Raw genomic sequence first — 25,000 nt, forward strand, 5'->3', positions numbered from 1 at the left:
AACAAAGTCTACAAAATCTAGAAAGTATGTAAGTAGGCTCTATAGCCACTAAAACAGGTATAAGTATGTAAGTAGGCTCTATACCCACTCAAACAGGGGTTTAGTGACAAACCTGGCTGTCAACTCAGAGCAAGTGGTAAACCTTCTAACAGAAGAGCCTTCTTAGGGCTCTTGTATTGGGAGGTTTACCTGTTACTCTGACTTAACTTAGCCAGGATTGTCACTAAACCACATTCCTGAAATATCGCCCAGGTCAGTATATAAGTATATACCTAATAAAATGGGTGAAAGTGAATGTGTACCCACCATAACATCAGATTCCACTTACTACATAGACAGCAACTGACTATGCAGTGGGGCTGATATATGCTGTACCCACAAGGGTAAAAAGGCATCTTCCCACTTCAATCCACACAGCAACAAATAACGAGGTTGCTTAAGTTTTCTGAGAAAGGGATAGGAACTCGAGGGGGAGAGAGCACTGTGTCATAAATAAAGAAGTGGGCAAAGGGAGGGCTTACCATGAACTGTTCTTGGCAGTGGAGTTCGCCCAAAATGAAACCAGGCTCACCAGACTCAACACGACTTGTAATTTTCAGATTATCTGATTTGTTACTGCCTATCATGGATGCAAAGGCAGACATGGGGGCTTAGTTGATAAACTGGTGAACTGGCTAAATGAGACTGGAGCTTGAAATGTGAGAAGGTTGTAAAACGAGTGGTGCTTGCTTATCTCATTTCCCTGACCCTAATACAGTCGTCTCGGCGTACAGGAACAGGTTTGGTCATGTTTTGCGACATTATTGCAGATTAGAGTGACTTGCTCAAACACAACAAGGAGTGACCCAGTGTGATATTTCACACGACAATGTTAAGCAAGTTGTCAGGAAAATGTTGGTGCACAAGGGCACTCTCTTGATCTCTCTCTCTCTCTCTCTCTCTCTCTCTCTCTCTCTGTCTCTCTTTCTCACTCACTCACACACACAGACACACACTATCATTAAGGACTCACTGGGCAGTTTTTAAAAGGTTGGTCTGCATGTACCATAGTGGCTAAGTTACACCCTTTGCAATGGGCGTATTTCAGGTTTTCCTCTGTGCCTTGCATTTAGCACGTTTGACCACGATGTAATCTTAGTTTAGTTGGAAGGATAAGAGTTGACTGGCGCTGGAACTATGTTACTCAGAAGGAAATTTAGAAAAGTGACTTTTGTCTGTTGCATTATAATTCAGGTAGGTAAATCTCCCACACTCGGCCTTCACTCTCTTGCATTCTAAAGTTATAGCTAATTTATGGTGGTTATTGCCTCTGAAGCCAACATATTCGGCCTTATGTGCGCATTTAACACCAGCAATAATCTCCTTTCAAAAGCAGGAAGCTAAACCTCAAATGCGATTGGATATGAAGGAAGCGACTTTCTTTGTGAAAGCCGGTGGGTGTGTTCTCTAGCGCGCTCCAGCAGCAAGGCGCAACTCTGCAGCAGTACGTGGATGAGTACTTCGGATGCGTGTCGGTTGAGTCTTGACGCCGGTTGAAACGTGAGATAGAAGTGAATTTAAAAATCGCATTCATGTGTCGTGGCAATCGATGGAGTATTCGCGTCCGTTAATACAGCGTCCGTTGTCAAGAGGTAGCTCATATATTTTTAAAGAAACTCGATTGCTTGAAGTGGAGATCGGAGGTGTGACTAACTAAACTACAAACGTTTCCCGCTGGTAGATAACGAATTTAACCCACGTATCGTAGGAACTATCACTTGTTCGCATTTGTTATTGTGTCTGAGGGAGGCAATCATAGTTGATTTTTTCAATTTATTGATGTGGCAAAGTTTGAAAATTGGAGTCTCTTCCTCAAATGACGTGGACGAGCACAATGAGCAGTGGTTACAGTAGTTTAGAAGAGGACTCCGAAGAATATTTTTTCACGGCAAGAACTTCATTTTTTAAGAAGCCCCAAGGAAAACTTACGGACCGCAAGGTAAAAATATTGTTTTTATTATCTAGTTATGTTGGTACTTGTCCAGTTCTCACGGGTGACATATGTACATTTTCTGTGGCTAACGTTAACCCACGCTGTCAACGTTAGCCCACACCAACGCTGACAGTTTGGCCAACATTAGCACAAACCATTGTCTTTTTGTACACGGTTAAAGAATTTTTGAACTTTTAAAATGTTATCAGTGTATGGATTGCCTAGTGAAAGTCATGGGTGAACGCTCGTGTTAAAGTAAAATGGACTTTGAATGTTTCGTTCTTACTGTTATTTATTAGCCTACGATTCGTTTTAACTTATATGGTGGTGCTGTAACCTAGCGATACTTAGGTAGTTGGCTATTGACGGAAGGTTAACTTCCTATTTTGAAATGGACCGGACAACAGCAATTAGCATATTGTATTTGTGTCACCTGATAGGGCACCTAACGTTTAGCTAAATTTGTCCGAATTTGTAGCATACCTCAGAGTAAGTTCAATTTGAACTCTTTTCTACTATGGAGACTTAAGCTTTATAAATAACTTTAGATACATGAATAACTTTAGATACTGCAAGCAATGTGAACACCAACCCATTGACACTTGTTGAATTAAGGCGCAGAACTATAAGTCGCACGTTAATAAATTGGTAGGTAATCTATTAAACTACCAGCTAATATCCACGCGATAATAAGATAAACTCTCACGTGTGACAAATATTACCGACGCAGCATTGTTTGTAAACACGTGTAGGCTCCAAGACACACAATGCTTCTTTTGACCAGGGCCTTTATACAGTGGGCCATGAAAATATCTGTAGGCTATGTCACGGGAAACTCTTGCAATTGCTTGCGTGTTGGTCTGGAGTCAAACATAATTAGTACTTCATGGTAATAAGTCAAAGCGGTCATCAGATGACCCTTGATTGGATTCAATACCATATCCCCCCAGTCTGGGTAAAGAGGGGAATTTAATAAGTAGGTCAAATTCAAGTAGACTAATCAATGCTGGTTTGTTGTAGCTTTTGCCCAAGTCTTCACACTTTTGCATGCGAATCGCCCTGGCCTTTTTTTATTTATGCCTCCCTCTGACTGTGTGCTCTGTGCATGCTGACTTCAGCTTTTCCTGCGTGAAGACTGCGGCACATTCATTGCAGTGTTCTCTACAGCCGTTTCCTCCACAGCCAGCCCTGACCCCTTGGTCATATGAATGTGGCCTTGGCTGTGCCACCTCACTCACTGTGTGTGAGAAGTGCACAGGGCTGAGTTGTTGTGTGGTGCTATGCTGTTGCCGTGACGCTTAGAAGGCATCAGTATGGCGATTCTGGTGACCCAGAGAAGAATGCATAATGTCACCCCCGCGCTGCTGCAGTCAATGACTCTGCTGTCTCAGAAATGTCTCCATAGATGGGAATACCCCCTTGGCCGTACATTGTGGAGGCCCCACGGAAAACCCTTACTGTGTCTCTTGCGTGCTCTGTCTGTCTTTGTCGCACACACACTCACAGTGACAACATACAGAAAATGTCTCTCTCTCTCTCACATACTCACAGCATACAGAAAATATCTCTCTCACACTCACACACAGACACCCACACACACAGACATTTATATTCAGTCATTCAGTCACAACACTGTATGAATTCCAGTTGAGACCTACTGCACAGTCAGTAGCCGAACCCATACTGTGTGTTCTTCTATGAAGCACACCCCACCCTCTATATTTTCCATTCAAAACCCCTGGCCTACAGCATTTGCCTAGTGGTGTTTGTTATTCTGCCCTGTTATCTGTCGCTCGAGGTCAGGCTTCTTGTGCAGTGCTCTGCGCGGGGGGGAGGTGGAGCTGGGGTTTGTTCACGTTGACTCAGTTCTCTTATTCAGCAACAGCTGAAGCCTGTTGCTCCATGTTAGCTTCCTGTCTGTTGCTTCACCCTTGCTTGGGGCTAGCACACATGTAAACGCGCACACACACGCACGCACACACATATTTCATCACACCCAATGTGTCGTATCAAAAGACTATGCCAATGGATGAAAACTTATCACTGCATGTAGGCTTTAGGGTGGAAAGTTACTGTTAGTCTTTTTACTGTTTTAGTATCTAACTGGAGCTGCGTACGCATCGGCCCATTTATACCTCACAGTCGAGTTTGGTTGTTGGAGGTGTGATTTGTTTTCATTGGCTCACATGTGAGTGAGTTATGCGTGTTTTAAATATGGAAGAGGTGGTTGGTGTTTGATTCTGTGTGTGTATTTATGTATGCCTGTGTGTATGAGAACATTTGTGGTTTGTGTGTATTTACGCCTGTGTGTATTTATGCCTGTGTGTATGTGAACATATGTGTTTTGTGTGTGTGTGTGTGTAGAAGCGCGTGTATGTTTTGGTCTCTGTGGTGTAGCTGATATGTCCCCTAGTGCTTATGTCAGCTGACACCTCCGTGTGGTGAGTGTGGCGATGATGGCGTTGGGTTCTTTAAAGGCTGTGCAGGGTGCAGAGGTGACAGTTAGCAAACAGCTGCACTGCTCAGTGACCACAGCCTAACTCAGCACAGGGCAGATTCTTTCACTGGTTTAATGCTCGCACATATGTCTGATAGTAATCAAATCGCAGGACAGTAAGTGTACAGTTGTGTTGTAGACCTCTGTGGTCTCCCTAGCCTAGATGTCAAGGCAGTGACCTTAGGATTACACACCACTTGAGTTACATTGATAGCATAGGCCTACAATTCAGACTTGATGTGCTGCATGGGCTTCAAGCCTTCATGTCTTCATCATACTGTGACAAGTGAAGTCACACAATAGTAAAAACCATGGACCTATAATTCAAACAACTCCTTTGGGATTCACATCAGTGTCCAACAGGATTGCCAACAGCATACTGTGTCGGGTCAAGTCACTCATTTAATGCCGCCTTCCGGCGTTTGTATTTAGAGACCAGTGTCATGGTTGAGTCAACATTGAGTGTTTTCAGGTTCAACTGAAAGCTGTTTCCCAAATCTGATCATGTGACAGTCGCCTGTTAACCTGCAGAAAATGGAGAGCGCTTAGTGATCCTCTTCTGGGACAGCAGCCATTTAACAAAACCACTCTTGCAGCTGTTGCCATTGTAAGGTTAGCCTACCGTAGGGGATTTTATAGCAATTCATTTAATCTCTAGCAAACTATCCAAAGTGTTGTTGACTCAGTACAGTAGCATGTTTGTTACTGTGAGCTAAAACTCCCTTGGTAGTACTCTGATCAGATCTGTGAAAATGTAGGCGTACAGTAATTTGGCAGCATAGAGAAGCACTGATTCTGAATTATAGTGGTGTTTCTGGGAAGCATAGTCCGAGCCAGTATGAAAAAGCTCTTCTCAGTTGAGTTTGCCTTTCTCGTACGGCAGTAGTGTGGAGTGGAGGGAGGATTGAGACCTCTAAGGGCTTTTGTGTACTCATTAATCTTGCCAGTGAAACGTGGGTTTTCCCGTTCAAATTGACTTCATGCTCATTGATGTAGTGTGTGGTGGGATGAGTGTGTGTGATTATATTTTTGTTTTTGGAGCAAAGCAAGCTGGATGGAAGCGAACAAATTGGTCTGACTCCCCCGCAAAAAGAAACATAACTATGCAGTTTTGCTATTTGTTTAAGTTTTTGAACAAGTTTTTTAATTTTTCTTTGGCGCTACGGCCCTCCAAAAGCTACACCAGCAGACCTAATGCATTAAGAACTCTAAGAACTCTGACGCAGGGCCTGTTGGCACGACAACCTTCCTGCTAGAGGTTCTCAGCACCTTGTCACAGGCACGGTCAGAAGACACACAGGGTCTGGGGCGAGTGGATTGTTGAGGGTAGGAGGCAGTAAAAAGAAAAATGGTACTTTTTTTTTTTCCCCTTTTTCTTTTACATTTACATTTACATTTAGTCATTTAGCAGATGCTTTTATCCAAAGCGACTTACAATGTATACACATTTTTTACATTTACACTGGTGGCACACTGCACATCAGGAGCAATTAGGGATTCAGTGTCTTGCTCAAGGACGCTTCGACAGGGAATCGAACTAGCAACCTTGTGATTACTAAACGCCTTCTTTACCTCCTGTACCACTGTCGCCCCTTTTTCCGGAATTTGTTTGGTAGTCAGTGTGTGAAAGGGTCAGAGGCTTTGGAGAAGTGTGAGGTGTGTGTGTGTGGGGAGGAAGAAGACTTCAGTGTAAAGGACAGTAACTGCCTGAAGATCTTTCTGCTTTGGGCTTAGCTAGATGGAGCTTTTTCCTTTTGAGGCAGAACCTGTACCTTGCAGTGGCGTTGTTTTAGCTGTGGTACTATTTTGAGTTTTTGATTAGGTAACACCAACAATGTGATGTTCCATGGGCTGAAATGTTATCAGTCATTACATGAAAGGTGTAGACGGCGTACGCCGTACGGAATGTAACACTTCCCACCACACCTCTAATACCTGGGCAGGTTTCTGGTTTGATTGGCGGCTGGCCAGCACCAAAACTTACAAAGCCATTGTGTAGTTTGGCCATGACCTCATCGGGCTTCAATTGTGGCAGCAATATGCCAGCTTGCCTCAGTATCATTCTCACACTTCTTCTTCCCCTTCTCTCTCTCTCTCTCTCTCTCTCTCTCTCTCTCTCTCTCTCTCTCTCTCTCTCTCTCTCTCTCTCTCTGAACTCTGAGATTTGTCTTTCATTGCTACCCCCTCCCTCTTTTTCGGCGTCATCCATTGTTTCCCCTTTCCTGCATATTTTTCGGTTTCATATCCTCTGTTGTTGATTCCCACTGCCTAACTCCTACAATCTGGGCCAGAGGAGAGCCCCCCCCCCCCTTCTCTGACTGTGTTAGCCATTCCCCTGCAAATAACTGACCTCATGCTACATGTTCTGCAATCATTTACTGATGTTCAAACTGATTAACATCCTTCACATTCCTCACGGGACGTTTGCATTCATGTATGTGTGTCTGCTTGTCTGTATAGGGGTACGGGTGTGTGTGTTTGTGTGTGTGTTTGTTTTGAGTAATTGATTGCATGAATGTGTGTGTTTTTACTTTGCGTGTGTGTCCCTCTGAGATCTGTTGTCTCCTTGGGGAAGTGACGCTAGCACCGCTTTAGCACTGTGGCTAGGCTGAGTTGGTCAGCCACGAGAGACATACACACACGCCTGCTAACGCCCAGTCCACTGTTTATCTTTGGACAGTGGCTTTGAAGACGCTCTTCCCTTCCAGTCTGAGAGGACACACACACGCACACTTAGATAGAAGTGCATCCAGGCAAACAAATATACACACACACACACACATTTTGGAAATAAGACATTCAATTTAGACACACACACACAAAACACACATACACAAACAAACTTTATTAATTTCCACAGACGTCACACACCAATTACGTCTTAGCCTCCTCGTGTCTTTCCATAGACACCCAGCCAACCCAACTACCCGTGGGCCGGAGGCCGCGATTAAGGCATACCTGACATATCTCTGCTCTTCAAAGCAGCCAGCAGCACACTCACCAGAGAGGCAGTTTACATGGACGTCGGCTCTTAAGGGTGGGGATGACTTTTAATGTGCACGGTTGCCGTAGAGATGGAGGAGGAGAAGGCGGGGGGGGGGGGGGGGGGTTGGCACGCACCCAAGTGAAATATATAACTCTTTACCACAGAGCGCATTGAAGATGATAGCCGTGTTTAATTAAAAAGCTAAATATACAACCCACACAAGTTTGAACTCTGTGTGTGTGTGTGTGTGTGTGTGTGCCAACATGTGCATGTGCATGTGCTTTCAGGAACAAGTGTGTGTCAGAATATTACTCTACAAGCATAATAAAAGCTCTGGTTCTCCTTGCCTTGGTATACTTTTATTGGAGGGAAGAGGCCGACAGGTACAGCATTGCCGAGAGGGAAGAGGCCGACAGGTACAGCATTGCAGAGAGGGGTGTAAAACCCCCTGCTTGAGAGGAGAGGAGACGAGGGCAGAATAATAATAATCTGTTTCAGTATCACAGGGAGCAGGCCTATTGTCAGCAGAGAAGAAGGTTAAAAATGCGTATTAGGGAAGAAAAAGACATGCAGGCGCGTGAGTCCCTGAAGATCCTGCAGTTGTTTACATTCACACAAAAGTGTGTGTGTGTGTGTGTGTGTGTGTGTGTGTGTGTGTGTGTGTGTGTGTGTGTGTGTGTGTGTGTGTGTGTGTGTGTGTGTGTGTGTGTGTGTGTGTGTGTGTGTGTGTGTGTGTGTGTGTGTGTGTGTGTGTGTGTGTGTGTGTGTGGGGGAGAGACAAACTCCACTTTGTAACCGTGCCAAACATCCAAGCTTTGGCCATCATATCAGTGTGTGTGTGTAGCTTACCAAGCAAACCAGCTTCCTTCCTGATTCTGTGCGATCACTGCATATAGGCTGCAGCAGAAAACAAGGGGAACATCAGGGAGATAAGTCTCTCTCTCTCTCTCTCTCTCAAGCCCACATCTGGCCAGGCACAGGATTGGCTTGGGTTTAGCGCGTGTGTGTGTGCAGGATTTGGCTTGGATTTAGCATGCAGGGTGAGCTGCTGTGTGCTACGTGTATCTTTTTATATCTTATCATCACAATTCTGTTTTAAAGAGATTACATCTGATAGCTGCTCACCCTTGCCCAGATCCATCATGAATCCAGCATTCAGGGCTGCAGTCTGTGCCTCTCTTCGTTTCTCTTTAGGAAGCTAGTAGCCTAGGCTGCATGTTAACCTGACTGCAGTTCACTTTTGCTGGGGTACGGGCCAGACACGGCCCAGATCTGGTCCAGATAACCTGTGCATATTGTGTCAAGTGTCCATTGTATTCAAATGATGAAGGCTCATCAACCCTCTTCCCTCTTGAGGAGAGACGAGCTAAGCAGCACTGCATGTTGTAAAACGCAACCAACATGGCCACCTGTAGATCACAATAGAGGCTGATGATGGCATGTCGATGCAGAGAGACATAGCTGAGCGGTTGACACACACACACACACACACACCACCCGCATCTCAGCTCACATATCCTTATATGGCTGGCATTGCAACACCTTAGGTTGAGTGTATTCCGAGACACCTGTTGAATGAAAGGCAATTTTTACTCTCTGGGCGAGTTTGTTTGTTTGTTTGTTTGTTTGTTTGTTTAGCTCTTTCTCTCTCTCGGTTAGGCAACGAGGGCTTCTGAGGTCAGATGCTGGTTATGTTGAGGAGAAGAGAAATTAAATTGCTTTGTTCCTGAGGCGGCTGGTCTCTGGCTGCTGCTGCTGCTGTTCTGCTGTTCTGCTGCTGTTCTGCTGTTCTGCTGCTGTTCTGCTGTTCTGCTCTCCCAGCAGGCCCTTTGTGCAGCGGCCAGACACGGCATGGTAGTGCAGAGATAATATGATTAGCCCATAAAGCAGCTCCGGTGCGTCACATGGCAAATGCAGGGTGTGTGTGTGTGTGTGTGTGTGCGTGCCCGTGTGCGTGCATGCGTGTGCGTTTGACATATTAGTCAAAGAAGCTTTTTAATAGGCTTGCGCGGCACATTGTCAGTTATGCAAAAAGCTTATGGAGTCCGTCTCACCATATAAACTCTCTCTCTCTATCTCTCTATCTATCTCTCACGCACACACACACCTGTATTGCATGATGACAATCCTGACCCAAAAAGCCTTTTAGACAGACCATTTATCTGATTGGGTGGTCCAGTTGCCAGCTCATTTCTAAGGCTACTTGTCTGTTTCAGAAGGGAATCCCCCCACCTGTGACAGACATGCAATTTACAACCGAACCCCCCCTCCCCTCCCCCCGCTCCTCCTCCAGGCAGCATAGCCCAGGGCACTTACCTGTGCACACCTGGATACATAAGGAGTCAGTGTTAGTCACCTTTGATGAAGCCCCCTCATTAGTCTGAGCAGGGCTCTCAGTGTGACAGTGAGACTCTCAAGCACACACACACACACACACACACTCACACTCATACTCATACTCATGCAGACACACACACACTCATGCACACACTGATGCACACACACACGGTTACAGTGTTTTGGCGACACACTCCCAGCAGGGTGTGGTGGGGGAAGGCCCCTTCTCATTCCTAGGGAAAGAGCCTCACGTCTCAGACTGACCCCCCGCCACAGGCTGCCATCAACCCCAAATCCAGCCCTCCAGCATTGACTCCTGGGAGATGGGGCACAAACAGGAAGTGATGACACTTTGCCTTCCAGGCTGGAGGCGACCCTAGAACAGATCATTGATGAATCAGGGGCAGCTACTCATTGAGACCATCTCTTCCTGCTCCTTCTTCTTCTCCTCCTTCTCCTTCTCCTCTCCTCACTCCCCCTGGTTCCCCTCCTGTCCATCTCATCTCCTCCTCCTCCTCCTCCTCCTCCTCCTCCACCTCCTCCTTCTCCTTCTCCTTCTCCTCCTCCTCCTCCTCCTCCTTCTCCTCCTCCTTCTCCTTCTTCTCCACTCCCCTGGTTCCCCTCCTGTCCATCTCCTCTCCTCCCTCCTCCCTCCCCTGGTTCCCTCCCTGGCATATGGGTTGAGTGGTGTGGAGATCAGACGCAGTGTGGAGCGGAGCGGCCGGGGGAATGACGCCACATGACGCGCGGATCAATGAGTCGCCACATGTCGCATCTGGATGCAGTTCCGTGACACAGGGAGAGAGAGCTGTAATTAGGACTGCTGGGTTAAACCTGCTGGCAGAAAACACACACACACACACACACACACACACACACACACACACACACACACACACACAAACATGCATATCTCTCTCACACACACACAGATTTCAGTGAAAGTCCCTACACACAGACACACCATCACATAAACACACACATTCTCCTTGAAACATACAACGATTCCAGGGAGGGACCCTCCTTACACACACACACACACACACACACACACACACACACACACACACACACACACACACTCTCACTGTCCGATTCCAGACCGCCTTTGAAGTACAGGTGGTTGAAACGAGAGGGAAATTGCTTGGGCAGCCAGATGAGTTGGTGCAGCCCACTGTGTGTAGTGGTGTCCTTCTCCTCCCAGCTCAGTCAGCACACACATCCTGTAACTACACACACACACACACACATCCACTAACTACACACATCCACTAACTAGTCATTAGAGACACACACGCACATACACACACACACACACACACACACACACACACACACACACACATCCACTAACTAGTCATTAGAGACACACACACACATACACACACACACACACACACACACACACACACACATCCACTAACTAGTCATTACAGACGCACACACACACACACACACAGGGCCAATACTGTGCTCATATACTCGTACTCGTACTTGGCTGGAGGTGTTTTTTGCTGCCCTATCAGATTTGCCTACCGGAAACAGTTGGGTAGGAGAAATGAATAGAACACCGGCATAGACAAATTAAGTACTATTATCGGTACCTGGTATCGGCGAGTACACAAATGTAAACTTGGTCTGAAAAAAGTGGTATCTTTGCATCCCTCCTCTACCCTCACACAACACACACACACACACACACACACACCCCAAACTCACACATTCCAGATCGCACCACATCGTAATGTGCTGGTTTGCTCAGCAATAAGCAGAAACCAGAGATCATGGCCACATACGAGGTACACGATGTAGCCTTCAAGGACTTTGGCTTGTTTACAGAAACATGGAGTATTACATCATACAGCTTGACTGGTTACTGTTGAACCAAAACACATCAGATCAGAGCACTGGACCGTCCCTCCCGGAGCTCGCCAGGGTTTGTTGGGATTGCTGCGGGCAAGAGGAACTGAATTTCAAACTGTGGAACTGTCAGAACACAAACCTAACTGCAAGTGCAATGAGAATTACAGCACAGATGTCACATGCTTATTTTATTGCCGTTATTCTCTCTCTGTCTCACACGCACACACACGCGCACACACACACACACACGTTGCAGTTAAACACTTTGTCATGCCCTGATTGTGCTCCTATCTCCAGGGAGTCACAAACAGGAAGTGTTGCTTTGACTGCGATGTCTTCATTGTGCCTTATCGCTTCCCTCTTGACCACACACAGACCCTTGAGTTGAGAGTGCTAACCGTTAGCGTTTCTAGCCGCACTGAGTCCAGGCGATAGAGAGGGGGGAGGGGGGGGGGGTTGTTGTTCCCCCACCGCTAATCTGACACATGCAGCCCTCTCCAGCTCTAACCAGATCCACCAGGCACTGTCCTTGAGCAGGGCTCGAGTCATGAAAGCAGACAGAAAGAGCGAAGGCCTTTGACTGGAGCTTCGGCTCGCAAGGCCAAAATCTCTCGCTCAGCTAGCTACAGAAGGGCCCTGGCGATGCCACCTTTACCCAGTGTGGGTGGGCATACGGCTGAGGAGGCATTCATTTCAACTGAAAACAATAACAGCAGCACAACATGTTTCATTGAAGAGGGTGATTCTGATACTGACATTTAGTCCTGCCTTGTTATTTGACAGGGTAGAGGTTGCCCCTGGAAACACTAAGGTTTTGGGCTTGGTAGATCTGAAGCAGCACGCTTAGTTTGGAGCAGGAGTGAAGTCATGCCCTGCTGTGCCAAGTTAAAATGAATCGAGTCGACCTTTGGATTGCTCCAGGTAGGGCAAGGTTAAGCCTGGATGTTCCCTTCTCCTGGAAACTGAAACACTGAAATGTCTGAAATCCATTCACGGTAACTAGAGTGAGGGTCCTGCTACCTGTACCTTAACTGCTAGAGCAAGGTACAACATCACACAACAAAGGTCATGGTTTAGATATTCATAGATACCATAGGATATCTAAAGTTTACAGAATGTATATTTTAGATCAAATGGATCTGCTAAATGAATGAATGTAAATGCAGTAGATGCTGTGTGGAATGGATGCAGGGAAATGGACTCAGGTGCCGACTGAGCTGGAAAAGCACACACACCTGCCCTCACATGGATACACTCTGGAGTGTATTCATGATGTGGCCTTGAAACCAGATCCGGTGTGTGTGTCGGTGTGTGTGTCGGTGTGTGTGTGTGTAGGCAGGCTGGCTCTCTGCACCTGGCACTGAGTTGAAGGCATCATCAGATCGTTTTTCTTTTTCTCTCCTTTGCTTTTTTAACTCCCCTCAGATCTTTCCTCGGGGCTTATCAGCATAAAATGACCTCATCGTTCAAACACACCCTAAGTGTGTGTGTGTGTGTGTGTGCATGCCTGTATCTATCTGTGTGTGGGTGTGTGCGCGCTCCTATATCTGTGTGTGTGTGTGTGTGTGTGGGACCGTATCAAGGCTCAGATATTGTACTGAACAAAGGTGTCTTTCTCTATTTTGTTAGACACCTTTTGCATCGCACATGGACACACACACACACACACACACACACACACACACACACGTTCTCTCACTTATATGCTCACTCACTGTACAGCAACTCTGACACACACACTCGCACACACTCTGACACACACACACACACCACACACACACACACACACAAGTACAAGGATAAAAGTTATGGTGCATTCTGGTGGTTGTGTGTTGGCTGTGATGTCTTTGTCATGGCTGTATTTCATTAGAACAGAGGCTTTTATGTGGTGATCAGTGGTAGTTGGAGCCAGACCACACAAACAAGGGCTCCTCGTTTAAGTTTTCCAACTGAAGATTTACAGAAGTTCATCAGAAGACTTGAGAGGGAGAAGTTGAGAACACACACACACACACACACACACACACACACACACACACACACAACCAGTTAGACAGTCTCAGTGAGGTCTCCATTATCCCAGCTGTGGCTATGAGCTGTTTAGGATGCAATGAGACGTGTGTGTTGTGAGCCATTGAGTTGCAATGTTGAATCAGCCAGGTTCACTTCCTCTTGATGTGAATCATCAACATGTTTCAGTTATCCTGCTCTCAGGGAGGCCTAAGGTCCTTACTAAGCTCTCAGCTATGGAGTGCAGTCAGTGTATGCTACGCTGAAGGAGTAGGCCTGTGTCGGATTCCTGGAGACTAGAGATTTATTATGAATTATAATCAGAAAATGCCTTAATGAAAACAGTATGGTGTTTATTGCATACGACCAGGCTAATACTAGAGATGAGACAAAATCAGTACAGTTTTGCATTGTGATATTTATTTATTTTATATTATTTTGATACATACTTCTACATTGCTTCTGAAGTCCACATGTTAGCACAAGACGCTGTTCTTCTCTTGCGTCAGCGTACCAGGATGGCTGATGAGATTCCCAGTGTACGAAACGTAATATATGGGAGAAGTAGGCTGACTACTGTGGCCCTAATATCATGGTAGTATCGTGGCACCGCCTCTGAGCATCAGCCTAGTTAGGGGTGGGAATTGCCACAGTCACTGACAATGGACTCATGAAGTTTCTGATCACATCGATAGCTTACGGTGCATTGTCCTTTATTCTTCAATATCTATTATTCAACATTGCACTTAGCAAGTCTCATCATCAACAATAGCCAGACCTATTCCCTCAAGAGTGCGCGCACACACACACACACACACACACACACACACACACAGTGACACATGCTTATTCCTCAGTGTTTCCTTGAGTCTCCAGCTTCCCCTTACAAAAAAAGGGTTTCGCAAAAATACCGGCCCGATTGCGCCACATGTCCCGTGCTGGGAGCCGCCATCGTTAGAGCCCATGGCGTCTGGTCGCTAAAGCACTCCAGTGAAGCGTTTAAGTAGAGCGGGACAAGACGAGGCGTCCGGAGGGATCCAGGTTTCCACTCATAAAGAGCCCAGAGTGACGAGCAGGGAAGTCTGGGTTATTGTTGGACAGACCTCAAGGGGTCCGTTCCTTTGAAATGGGACCATTTCCCCACTCACCTCTGTGCTTTCTCTCTCTTTGTCATCTCTCTCGCTGTCTCTTTCTCTCTCTTTTATTATCTCTCTCGCTGTCTCTTTCTCTCTCTTTTATTATCTCCCTCTTTTCCCTATTATTCTATTTCTCTCTTAGTCTATCTTTCCCTCTTTTCCCTGCCAACCAGCCCCCCCCCCCTCTCCCCTCTAACGCTTTGTCCGCCTCTCCCTCTCTCTTTCCTCATCCCTCCCTGGTAGTCGAGGGGGTTTCATAAGGTAGCGTTCCACACAGACTACCCAACCAACCTGCACTTAGCCCGGCTTTCATGACCTGCACTTCTGTCCAAAGTAAACATGTTATGAAATGAGGGGAGGCTGTGTGGTGTGTGTGTGTGTGTGTGTGTGTGTGTGTGTGTGTGTGTGTGTGTGTGTGTGTGTGTGTGTGTGTGTGTGTGTGTGTGTGTGTGTGTGTGTGTGTGTGTGTGTGTGTGTGGGTGTGGGCGGGTGTGTCTGACAACCCACTAAAAGCACAAAAGTCGTTGTTATGGCGGCGAGATGTAGATAAAGGATAAAGCAGTGAATAATTACCTCAGCGCGGCTGTTTTTCTGTGCCCTGAAGCAGCTGTTACAGTACCACACCACTGACCACCTGTAGCACAGCCATTTAGTGGCGTAGTCTCATTTCATCTCATCTCATCCTGTCTTCTGCTTAAATAAGGGGCTATAAATCACTACATATCCCAGAGGTCATCGGGGCACGTGTGGTATGCTGCTGTGTGCTGTGTGGTTCGGTCCCAGGGCCGGTGGCTTCTGTAGAGAGGCATGTTCTTCAGGAACTGGTGTCAGAGAAGAAGGTGATTCATGGGGGGGGTGTTATATCAGCCCCTTTGAAGTGCTGAAAAAGAGAACAGGGAGGTGATTACATTAGGGCAGTGTTTTTCTCTTTGAACAATGAGAACCCTCTCTCTCTCTTCCTGATTGCTTCAGTGTGAACTTTGACCTATGGCCCTTTAATGAGTGACATCATCCCTCAGACACGGACCCTCCCTGTAGTTCTTTGTCTTGTGTGTGTGTGTGTGTGTGTGTGGGCAGACCACTCGTGTATCTACATCACTACACTGCAGAATTATATCCAGTTTATGGAGCGGTGTTCTGTGACCTTTTAGGGTCAGATAGAGCCCAGATCTGAGCCTGTTCTCACCCGGGACTCCAACACACACACACACACACACACACACACACACACACACACACACACACATCTACATACACTGTTTTGAGTATGGTCAGTCTCTTTATAAACAAACCATACTTACATATATTCATTTGGCAGAGCCCTTTATCCAAAACCAGTTATAGTACACATGTACATATTTTTCATAGAATATCTTTTTATCAAACCCATGATCTTAGTGTTGTTAGTACCTTGCTCTACTTTGGGTATCAAACCCATGATCTTAGTGTTGTTTGCACCTTGCTAAACATAGGTTTGCCACAGATTTGATGAGCACTGTAATGCAGCCAGTTAGCAAATGCATGACGTAGCATAGCACTGCGACAGAGTTGCCTTTTAGGACCACACTGACAAAAGCCTAGTGCGCAGATGCAGTCTTCATACTCTGTGCATGGCCTTGACAGTTTAGACTGGCTTATCACAGTCTCTCATCATTCTGATACCCCCACCCCACCCCACCCAATCTCTCTGAGTTCTAGAGCTCTGGGTGCTTTTAATGTTCGACTTCGAGAGATTGCAATCTGGAGGGAGGGAGATATTTTTTCTGTTGGTCGTTTACTTTTGACTTTTGTGTGTGTGTGTAAACACAAGAACATTTCATATTTGTGTGTGGCTGAATTGAGATTGAAGAATGCGCGCGCGCGTGTGTGTGTGTGTGTGTGTGTGTGTGTGTGTGTGTGTGTGTGTGTGTGTGTGTGTGTGTGTGTGTGTGTGTGTGTGTGTGTGTGTGTGTGTGTGTGTGTGTGTGTGTGTGTCTGTCTTTCTGTCCATTCAGACGTCTTTCACTCTCATTTCTCTTCCCCCTCTCTCTCTCTCTCTTCCCCTCTCTCTTTTTTTCTCTCTCTCTCTCTCTCCCCCTCTCTCTGCGTCCACTGTGGGCTCGGCTCTGTTAAATCACCATGAATAAGCGAATAGCTGTCCAACCACAGGAAGCAGCTCAGACTGTAGTGTGCAGTCCCTGTCCTGTGGGCCTCCGAGCCCCGTTGACACGAGGAACACGAGGAACACGTCACGCAGTGAAGACCGTGGGGGAGCAGCACTGTTGCAGGGCAGATTGGCCCTGAAGGGCTGAAGGAAACAAACATGGCCTCATGACCTAGTATTATCCGGTGCTAGCCCAATCAGCAACAGGCTGAACCGAGGGAACTCTTACAGGTAGAGTGGGGAACTGATGGTTATCGCCATTATGGCACAGGGCAGATGGAAAGTGTATTAGTGTGTGTGTGTGTGTGTGTGTGTGTGTGTGTGTGTGTGTGTGTGTGTGTGTGTGTGTGTGTGTGTGTGTGTGTGTGTGTGTGTGTGTGTGTGTGTGTGTGTGTGTGTGTGTGTGTGTGTGCCTGCCCGCCCTGAGGGCCGTTTGTCCGCGTAGAAACTTCCATTAGCGCAGGAATGTGGCCGAGTGCTTTAGTTTAGAGGAAAGGTGTGGCCCTCTGAAGACTTCCTGAGATGCTAGAAGAGGAAGTGAAACAGAGAGAGAGAGAGAGAAGGGGGGAGAGAGAAGGGGGAGAGAGACGCAGAGAAGGGGATAGATAGAGAAGGGGGAGAGAGGAGGGAGAGAGTGGGAAACTGAGTTATTGAAAGGGGAGGGGGAGAGGGAGAGAGAACATGGAGGCCAAGAAGAGAACGAGAGAACAAGAGGAGTCCTCAGTGAGTGGGGGAGGTCAAGCCACGCCAGCATAGGAGTCTCCCATTTTGTGCTGCTCCTCTTTGAACCACCCTGTCCCTGTGCTTATCCATATCCATATCCAGGTCTGTGCCTGTGCCTGCGCCCCACCTAGAAGTAAAATATAGGTTATGTTGGGAGTGTTTAGTCTGCCTGAGGCCTCTTTGTTTTGCTGACGGGCACGCTTGTCTGATCTCTCTTCCTCTTTCAGCAGTGCAGATGACCTCAGGTGTATTATCTTTAGCAGTCAGGCAGAGTGTGTGTCTGTCAGATAGGGGTGTGTGTGTGTGTGAGGAACCAGTCCGACCACAAGGGTAGCTACACGTCACCATTCCATCTATTCAGAACTGTGAGTGTGTAGAAAACATCAGTGGTTAGCCCCCAAAGGAGCTAATGTCACTAGCTCTGTTTGTCAGTGTATTGAAAAGGATCCACTTGCCTTCAGACAGATAGGGATGTGTTTGGGTGTTAGAGGAACTTGTCTCACTGCTAGGCTAGCTCCAGGCCACTCTTCCTATTTCTCAGAACTGTGACCGTGTACACAGTACCTGGAATTAGTCCACTGTGTGCTAGTATGCATTCACCTCTCTTCTTCTCTCCACCCCACCTCTCCTTTCTCTGTTCTTCTCTCCTCTCCTTTCTCTCTTCTTCTCTCCTCTCCTTTCCCCTCTTCTTCTCTCCTTTCCTCTCCTTTCTCTCTTCTTCTCTTCTCTCCTCTCCACCTCTCCTTTCTCTGTTCTCCTCTCCCCTCCTCACCTCCCCTGTCTGCTCCATGGCCTCCTCTGCTTGTGTGTGTGAGGTTGGTGGGGGTGGCCTGGCCTGGCTGGCCCTCTGCATGGGGGGGGAAGAGAAGCGCTTTCTGCTGTTTCTGGACCATTACCTCACAGCTTCATGTTTGTTTTGCCTTTGTCACGCTCCGCCGCAGGGAACAGTCCCTGTTAACTCTCTCCTCTCCTCTTTCTTCCTGTCCTCTCTTGGTCTCTCCTCTCTTCTCCACTCCTGTCCTCTCTGGTTCTCTCCTCATTCTTCCTGTCCTCTCTTGGTCTCTCCTCTCTTCTCCACTCTTGTCCTCTCTGGTTCTCTCCTCTCCTCATTCTTCCTGTCCTCTCTTCTTCTCTCCTCTCCTCTCCACTCCTTTCCTGTTTTTCCTGCTCTCTCTCTCCTGCTGCTATCTTCTCTCCTCTCCTCTCCGTATTTGGCCTTTCCATCTTCTTCTTTCTCATCTAATTTTGTCCTCTCTTCTTCCTCCTCCTCTCTTCTTCCTCCTCCTCTCTTTTCTTCTTTCTTGTTCTCTCTCCTCCCCATATCCCCATTCAGTTTGACTTAGTAGCTTCCCGCCCCATCAGCCCTCCTCTCCACTGTGCTCATCCCAGATGCCTGCAGCACTTGGCCTGTTCCCCCACGCTGCCCCATAGACCTGTAGAACCTGTAGATCTGTAGCACCCACTGCTCTTTAAAGGCCTATCTTGATCTTGTTGGTTTCATCTTAGGTGATGGGGTGTCCCAAAGGACAAAAGTCTGAATGAATGAATCGGTTCCTAGTGTTCAAGTGTATATTTAGCAGGGACATGATGAGTGAGTAGAAGACTGAATGAATGAATAAATCAGGATCCTAGTGTTCAAGTGTATATTTAGCAGGGACACGGTGAGTGAGTGAGTGCTATGCAGAGATGAATAGGTTCAGTCAGCGATGTGGGATTGTTTGAAGGCCTTTGATGGGAGAACTGGGATTACGTTAGAGACCAATATGGGTTCTGGTTGAGCAGCATTTGAACCCTTGTTGACACACACTCATACGCACACACATACACACACACACACACACACACACACACACACACAAGTGTACACACACAAGTGTACACACACAGAGACAGCGTGTCTGTGTGTCCCGTCAGTGTGTGGCTCCAGACAGCATTTACACGACCGCCGTTTATGAGAGCACAAGCTAATGAACAGCTCCACTGGGCTAGGGTGGAGACCACTCTACAAAGCCTGCGATCGCAATCAATATGGGGCCTTACTGTATGTACACAACAGACCCCTCATACATTCACACACGCAAAATACACACACACACACACACACACACACACACACACACACACACACACACACAGGGCTAGGGTGGAGACCACTTCACAAAGCCTGAGATCGCAATCAATTTGGGGCCTTACTGTATGTACACAACAGACCCCTCATACATTCACACACGCAAAATACACACACACACACACACACACAGGGCTAGGGTGGAGACCACTTCACAAAGCCTGAGATCGCAATCAATTTGGGGCCTTACTGTATGTACACAACAGACCCCCCCTATACTTTCACACACACAAAATACATGCATACACACACACGCACGCACGCACACACACACAGACCCACGCACGCACGCACACACAGACGCACACCATGTGGGCTCAAGTGTGTTCCACTCAACCCTCCTTCTTGTTTGTTTAGGTTTCAGTGGGCCTCCTTTGTGTTCTGTGTGCGCCACTGAATGAGCGAATGGGACTTTAATAGGCTCAGGGCTTGTAGTCCCCGGCTCTTGGCAGCCGCAGTGTTTGGCGTCTGGTTGGAAAGGGGGCTTTTGTGTGGCTTTTGTGTGGCTTTTGTGTGGCTTTTGTGTGGCTTCAAGGCACTTTGAGGGCTTGCTGTCCCCGTATGAGTGTCTGATCGCCTCTCACACTGTTTAGAAACTGGGTTGGTGAAAGTGGCCTTATCCATCCAAAGCTGGTTCAAGTGTTTATGAGATGGTGGCCCTGTTTGGATGGTCCACTTTGTGTGTGTGTGTGTGTGTGTGTGTGTGTGTGTGTGTGTGTGTGTGTGTGTGAGATAGAGAAGGGAATTGTCGCACTCGGTTGTTTAGTCACCGTCATGGGAGACCTACATTTGTCTTTTTATCGACAAATGGGTGTGACCACAAACACACACACACACACACACACACACACACACACACACACACACGGCTGGCTGTAGTCCATAATCCTCTCCTTTCCAATTGTGCGATGCTTCCTGAAATGGGAGTATTGGTATGTCTGCTGCTTGGAAAATCAACAGCAAAATCAGCTGGTAGCGACAACAAATGAGCCTGTATCCTAGCAACTCAGAGGTGACTAGCTCAAGCCCCATAGAGCTAGCAATGCTACTGACACGCATTTGTTTTCTGAACCACAGTCCTTTCTAATAAAACCACCACAATACGGACTGAGACACAAATGGAACCATACAACCGAATGAGGTTCCTAGCTCAAGACCCACAGAGCTAACAATGCTCCTTACATGCATTACAACCGAATGAGGTGTCTAGCTCAAGACCCATAGAGCTAACAATGCTCCTAACATGCATTACAACCGAATGAGGCCTTACGCTTGTGTCCTCTCGAGCACAGTGCCCAGGTAATCTGTGTGTTTTGGGGTTTGCAGCTGTGAGCCGTACTGCCTGTGCTCCAGGCTGTCCTGGACGCCCCAGAGCAGCACCTGTTCCCAGCTAAGCCTCTGAGTCACACAGTGGCTCACTGACCGAGCTAACTGAGCTAATCTCTGGAGCCACGGCTTTGTTTGCGAGGGAGGGATGGTGTGAGGAGCCACTGTGGTTACTCAGAATAAGCCTCGCAAGGAAGGGTGCTATGAGCCTTTTTATGACTAAGACTCGTCTGTTTCTTCATAAACATCAACTTCCTATCTTGCAAATAATTGGTTAAGGTGTAGCCTATTTGGAATGAGAGATTTTCTCTTTTATGTAGTCATGATGAACATAAGAGCTTTCCGGAAAGGCCATGAATGTTGGCCCACGTTGAAAGAAAGCCTATTGGTTCTGCAGCTTACTGAAGTCACCGAAGTGTCTTTATGACAGTTATTGTGATGTCACACTCCATGTTCTGCACAGTAGCAGTACAGTTGAACTATCCATTCGAAATTCTGCCCTCAGAATTCCAATTCAGAATTCCTCTATTAGCATCTGTAGCCGAGGGCTAGCATGAGCAGTTCTCCTTTCTTATCTATGAGAAAGGCATCTGCAGAGGATTCTCACAGACCCGGCCAGCTGCCATGTTCCCCCGCCGCCACACGCGGACACAGGTACTGGTACAGCTAGATTACAGGGCAGTCATGAGACTGTTCTTTCACCCCTGACTCACAGCACACACACCCCAAGGACACAGGTGTGTGTGTGTGTGTGTGTGTGTGTGTGTGTGTGTGTGTGTGTGTGTGTGTCAGGGGTTTTGTCTGTACTTTCAGAAGCGCACTTGCTGTCACTGTAGGGGAATTCCAGCTTGGTTCTCGTTGTTCATCTTAGACGGATATCAAAATAAAGGTCCCTTCATTCCAAACATATTAAATGGTTATTTGTCCGAGTAGAATTTGGGTGAAGTAAGGCCAGGAATGGTAAACACATTTTTATTCCAAATAAATTGCTTTGGAATACATTTTTTTTTTTATGCTCTTTAAATAAGAAGTGCTGTACCTTACACATAGGCCAATACCAACAACAACAACCACAACATAGGAGGATAATAATAATAATAATAATAATACAACAACAACATAGGCTAATAATTATAACAATAATAATATTCGAGGAAAAAGAGCTCTGGTATCTGTACTGGTATCGGCAGATATCCAAATGTATGGGTTGGATTCAGATCGGAGCTGAAATAAAGTGGATCGGTGCATCTCCAGTTGGCACCCAGGGCCCAGAGATCAGAGCGCTGCCTTATAAGGGGCTGTGTGCATGCTGGACTTGTTTTTAGGTCTGGTGTGTGTGTGTGTGTGTGTGAGTGTGTGTGTGTGTGTGTGTGTGTGTGTGTGTGTGTGTTACAGCAGGCATACTTCTCACTTCTGCCACATGACCATTTAAGAGCAGAGAGAAGTAGGCTGGAGAATGAAGGGCAGCAAAGAGAGAGAAAGAGAGTGAGAGAACGTGACCGAAGGAGAGAAAAAGAGGGAGAGAACTTGACCAAAAGAGGGCGAGAGGGGAAGGGATAGACGGAATAGGACCAGGTGGAATGGGAATGGAGAGAAAGAAAACAGAGAGGAGGAATGAGAGAACGAGAGAAGTGATTGACCTCAGCAGAGAGAGAGAGAGAGAGAGAGAGAGAGAGAGAGAGAGAGAGAGAGAGAGAGAGAGAGAGAGAGAGAGAGAGAGAGAGAGAGAGAGAGAGAGAGAGAGAGAGAGAGAGAGAGAGAGAGAGAGAGAGAGAGAGAGGGAAGGAAGGAGAGATATGAGAGAGAGAAGGAGAGAGGGATGAGCAGAGCTGCAGAAATAGAAGCGATAGATAGCATCTGTAGGGAGAGGCGACTGAGCCCAGAGTTCTGAGGGAGTTGGTATCATGCATGGTGCATCTCTGACAGCTGACAGACCAGCGTGCTCTGGTGTCTCTCTCTGTCTCTTGCGCTGTCTCTTCTGCTCAGCTTGATTCACTGTAGAAGGTGTGCCTGCTGACATCACTGATGATAATCAGGACTGATGGAATGCATACCATGGCCTCTTCTCAACTGTGTAGGTGTGGTGCATAGAATGAAGTGTGTGTGTGTGTGTGTGTGTGTGTGTGTGCATGTGTTTGTGTGCATGTTGGTGTGTGTGTTGTGTATGTCACACACTCTCTCTCCATAACTTTGTACAAGCACACAGACACACGTGGTTTGCACACACACTCCCCCTCGCTCCCTCCATAATGTTGCACAATCCACGGATGACATAACGTGCTCAGGGTCTTGACCTCCGCTTGCCGTTCTTCTCCCGGTTGGGATGATGGAATGTTGGGATTACCAGAATGTTTGCTGTGTGAGCTCACCACCCTCTCTCTGCCTGGGGTGGAGGCAGAGGCCTGCTCCTTTCCAGTGTGTGTGTGTGTGTGTGTGTGCGTGTGACCTGTAAATGGTGCAAGTGTGTTACATGTATGTCATATTACAATTTATTGTCTATCCCAGACCTGAAAGATGTTCTAGATGTTATAGAGTGTGTGGGTTGGTCTTGGTATTATCTTCTCTTGTGTGTTAATCATCTGTCTTCTGTTCTTTCCCTCCCTGTGTGTGTGTGTGTGTGTTTTCAGGATGTTGAGAAGGAGAGAGAGTTACGAACACACTTCAGCCGTGAGGAGATCCAACACAAGGTCAACCTCTACAACGTTGCCACCCGAGACCACCTCAAAATGACCCTGGTGAGTATCTCTTACACACACACATGCACACATATGCACACATACTCAGTCACTCGCACACACTTACACGTACATACATACACACATACGCACACACACACCACTACTGACCAACACTCAGCTGCAGATGTGATATAGAAACCTTTCTGAATGAGAGTTTTATTACAGGGGTGTGTGTGTGTGTGTGTGTGTGTGTGTGTGTGTGTGTGTGTGTGTGTGTGTGTGGTGTGTGTGTGTGTGACATAAGATAAGCAATATACCCCACTGTCAACACAGTGCTTTGTTGTCCCTTTTCCTGACCGTAAACTGATCCGTACTATGGCCCTTAGTTTACAGAGATAAGCAGGTAACTAAACGAAATAAAACAAAATATCCCCCTTACATCACCGCTCTTATCTCAGCCAATCAGAGCAGAGATACGCTGGGTGGAAAGTCTGTGATGTCACCCGGGACCCAGCTCTGTTTCTAGGCGCTGTGTTTGTCTTCCTCTTGGTCCTCTATTGTTGTGCTGTGTGTTGTGTGTAAGTCCAGAACCTGTGTTCATGGTAGCGCTGTACTCCAACAACACGTGCTTGTCAAGGCCACCACTCTGGAGAAAGATTGATATGCGTGTGTGTGAGTGTGTGTGCGCCCTTGTTTGCTTGCGTTAGAAGGAGCGATATACAAACAAATGACGTTGGGTCTAAATAGAAGGAGTAAAGGCTACATGTAGACTAGAAGACAGGAGCAGGAATGGATACATGTAGAAGACAGAAGCAGGAATGGCTACATGAAGTAGACTAAAAGACAGAAGCAGGAATGGATACATATAGTTGACTAGAAGCTGGAAAAGCAAAGGAAGGAAAGAGAACATTAGGTGAAAGAGAACTACTTGTTTGCGCTCTTACATAAGTCACCTTTGTTATTTATTCCTGTTTTTCATTTCCTTGTTACCATGAAGTGAGTGATGTCATCTGTCATGACAAGCATGCAATCCTCTTCAAAAGCTTGTAGAGAAGTTCATTTTGAAAGCACTGGCCTCTCCTCTCCTCTACCTAAATACCGGTGAATGTCTGGGTTTTTACGTCTCTCGCTAAAGCCACTCGAGTTTCGTCCTCTTCTCTCCACTCCTGCGTCTAGATCCTAGAGGACTGAAACAGACTCG

The 25,000-nt window shown here is 46.9% G+C and overlaps 1 protein-coding gene across 3 annotated transcripts in view; it reads left to right on the forward strand.

Annotated features, from left to right (window-relative positions):
• Positions 1 to 25,000, forward strand: part of rassf3 (Ras association domain family member 3) — an 81,603-nt gene that overhangs the window by 49,266 nt on the left and 7,337 nt on the right. For 2 of the 3 annotated variants that reach the window (XM_031583097.2, XM_031583098.2), the window contains exon 3: positions 23,749 to 23,856. In XM_031583097.2, the coding sequence (XP_031438957.1) occupies positions 23,749 to 23,856 (108 nt within the window). Of the gene's footprint in view, positions 1 to 1,655; positions 1,979 to 23,748; positions 23,857 to 25,000 lie in introns of those variants that run through there. The other variant, XM_012830257.2, reaches the window with a different exon arrangement.

This window comes from Clupea harengus, chromosome 16 (genome assembly GCF_900700415.2).
Source record: "Clupea harengus chromosome 16, Ch_v2.0.2, whole genome shotgun sequence".
NCBI lineage: Eukaryota > Metazoa > Chordata > Actinopteri > Clupeiformes > Clupeidae > Clupea > Clupea harengus.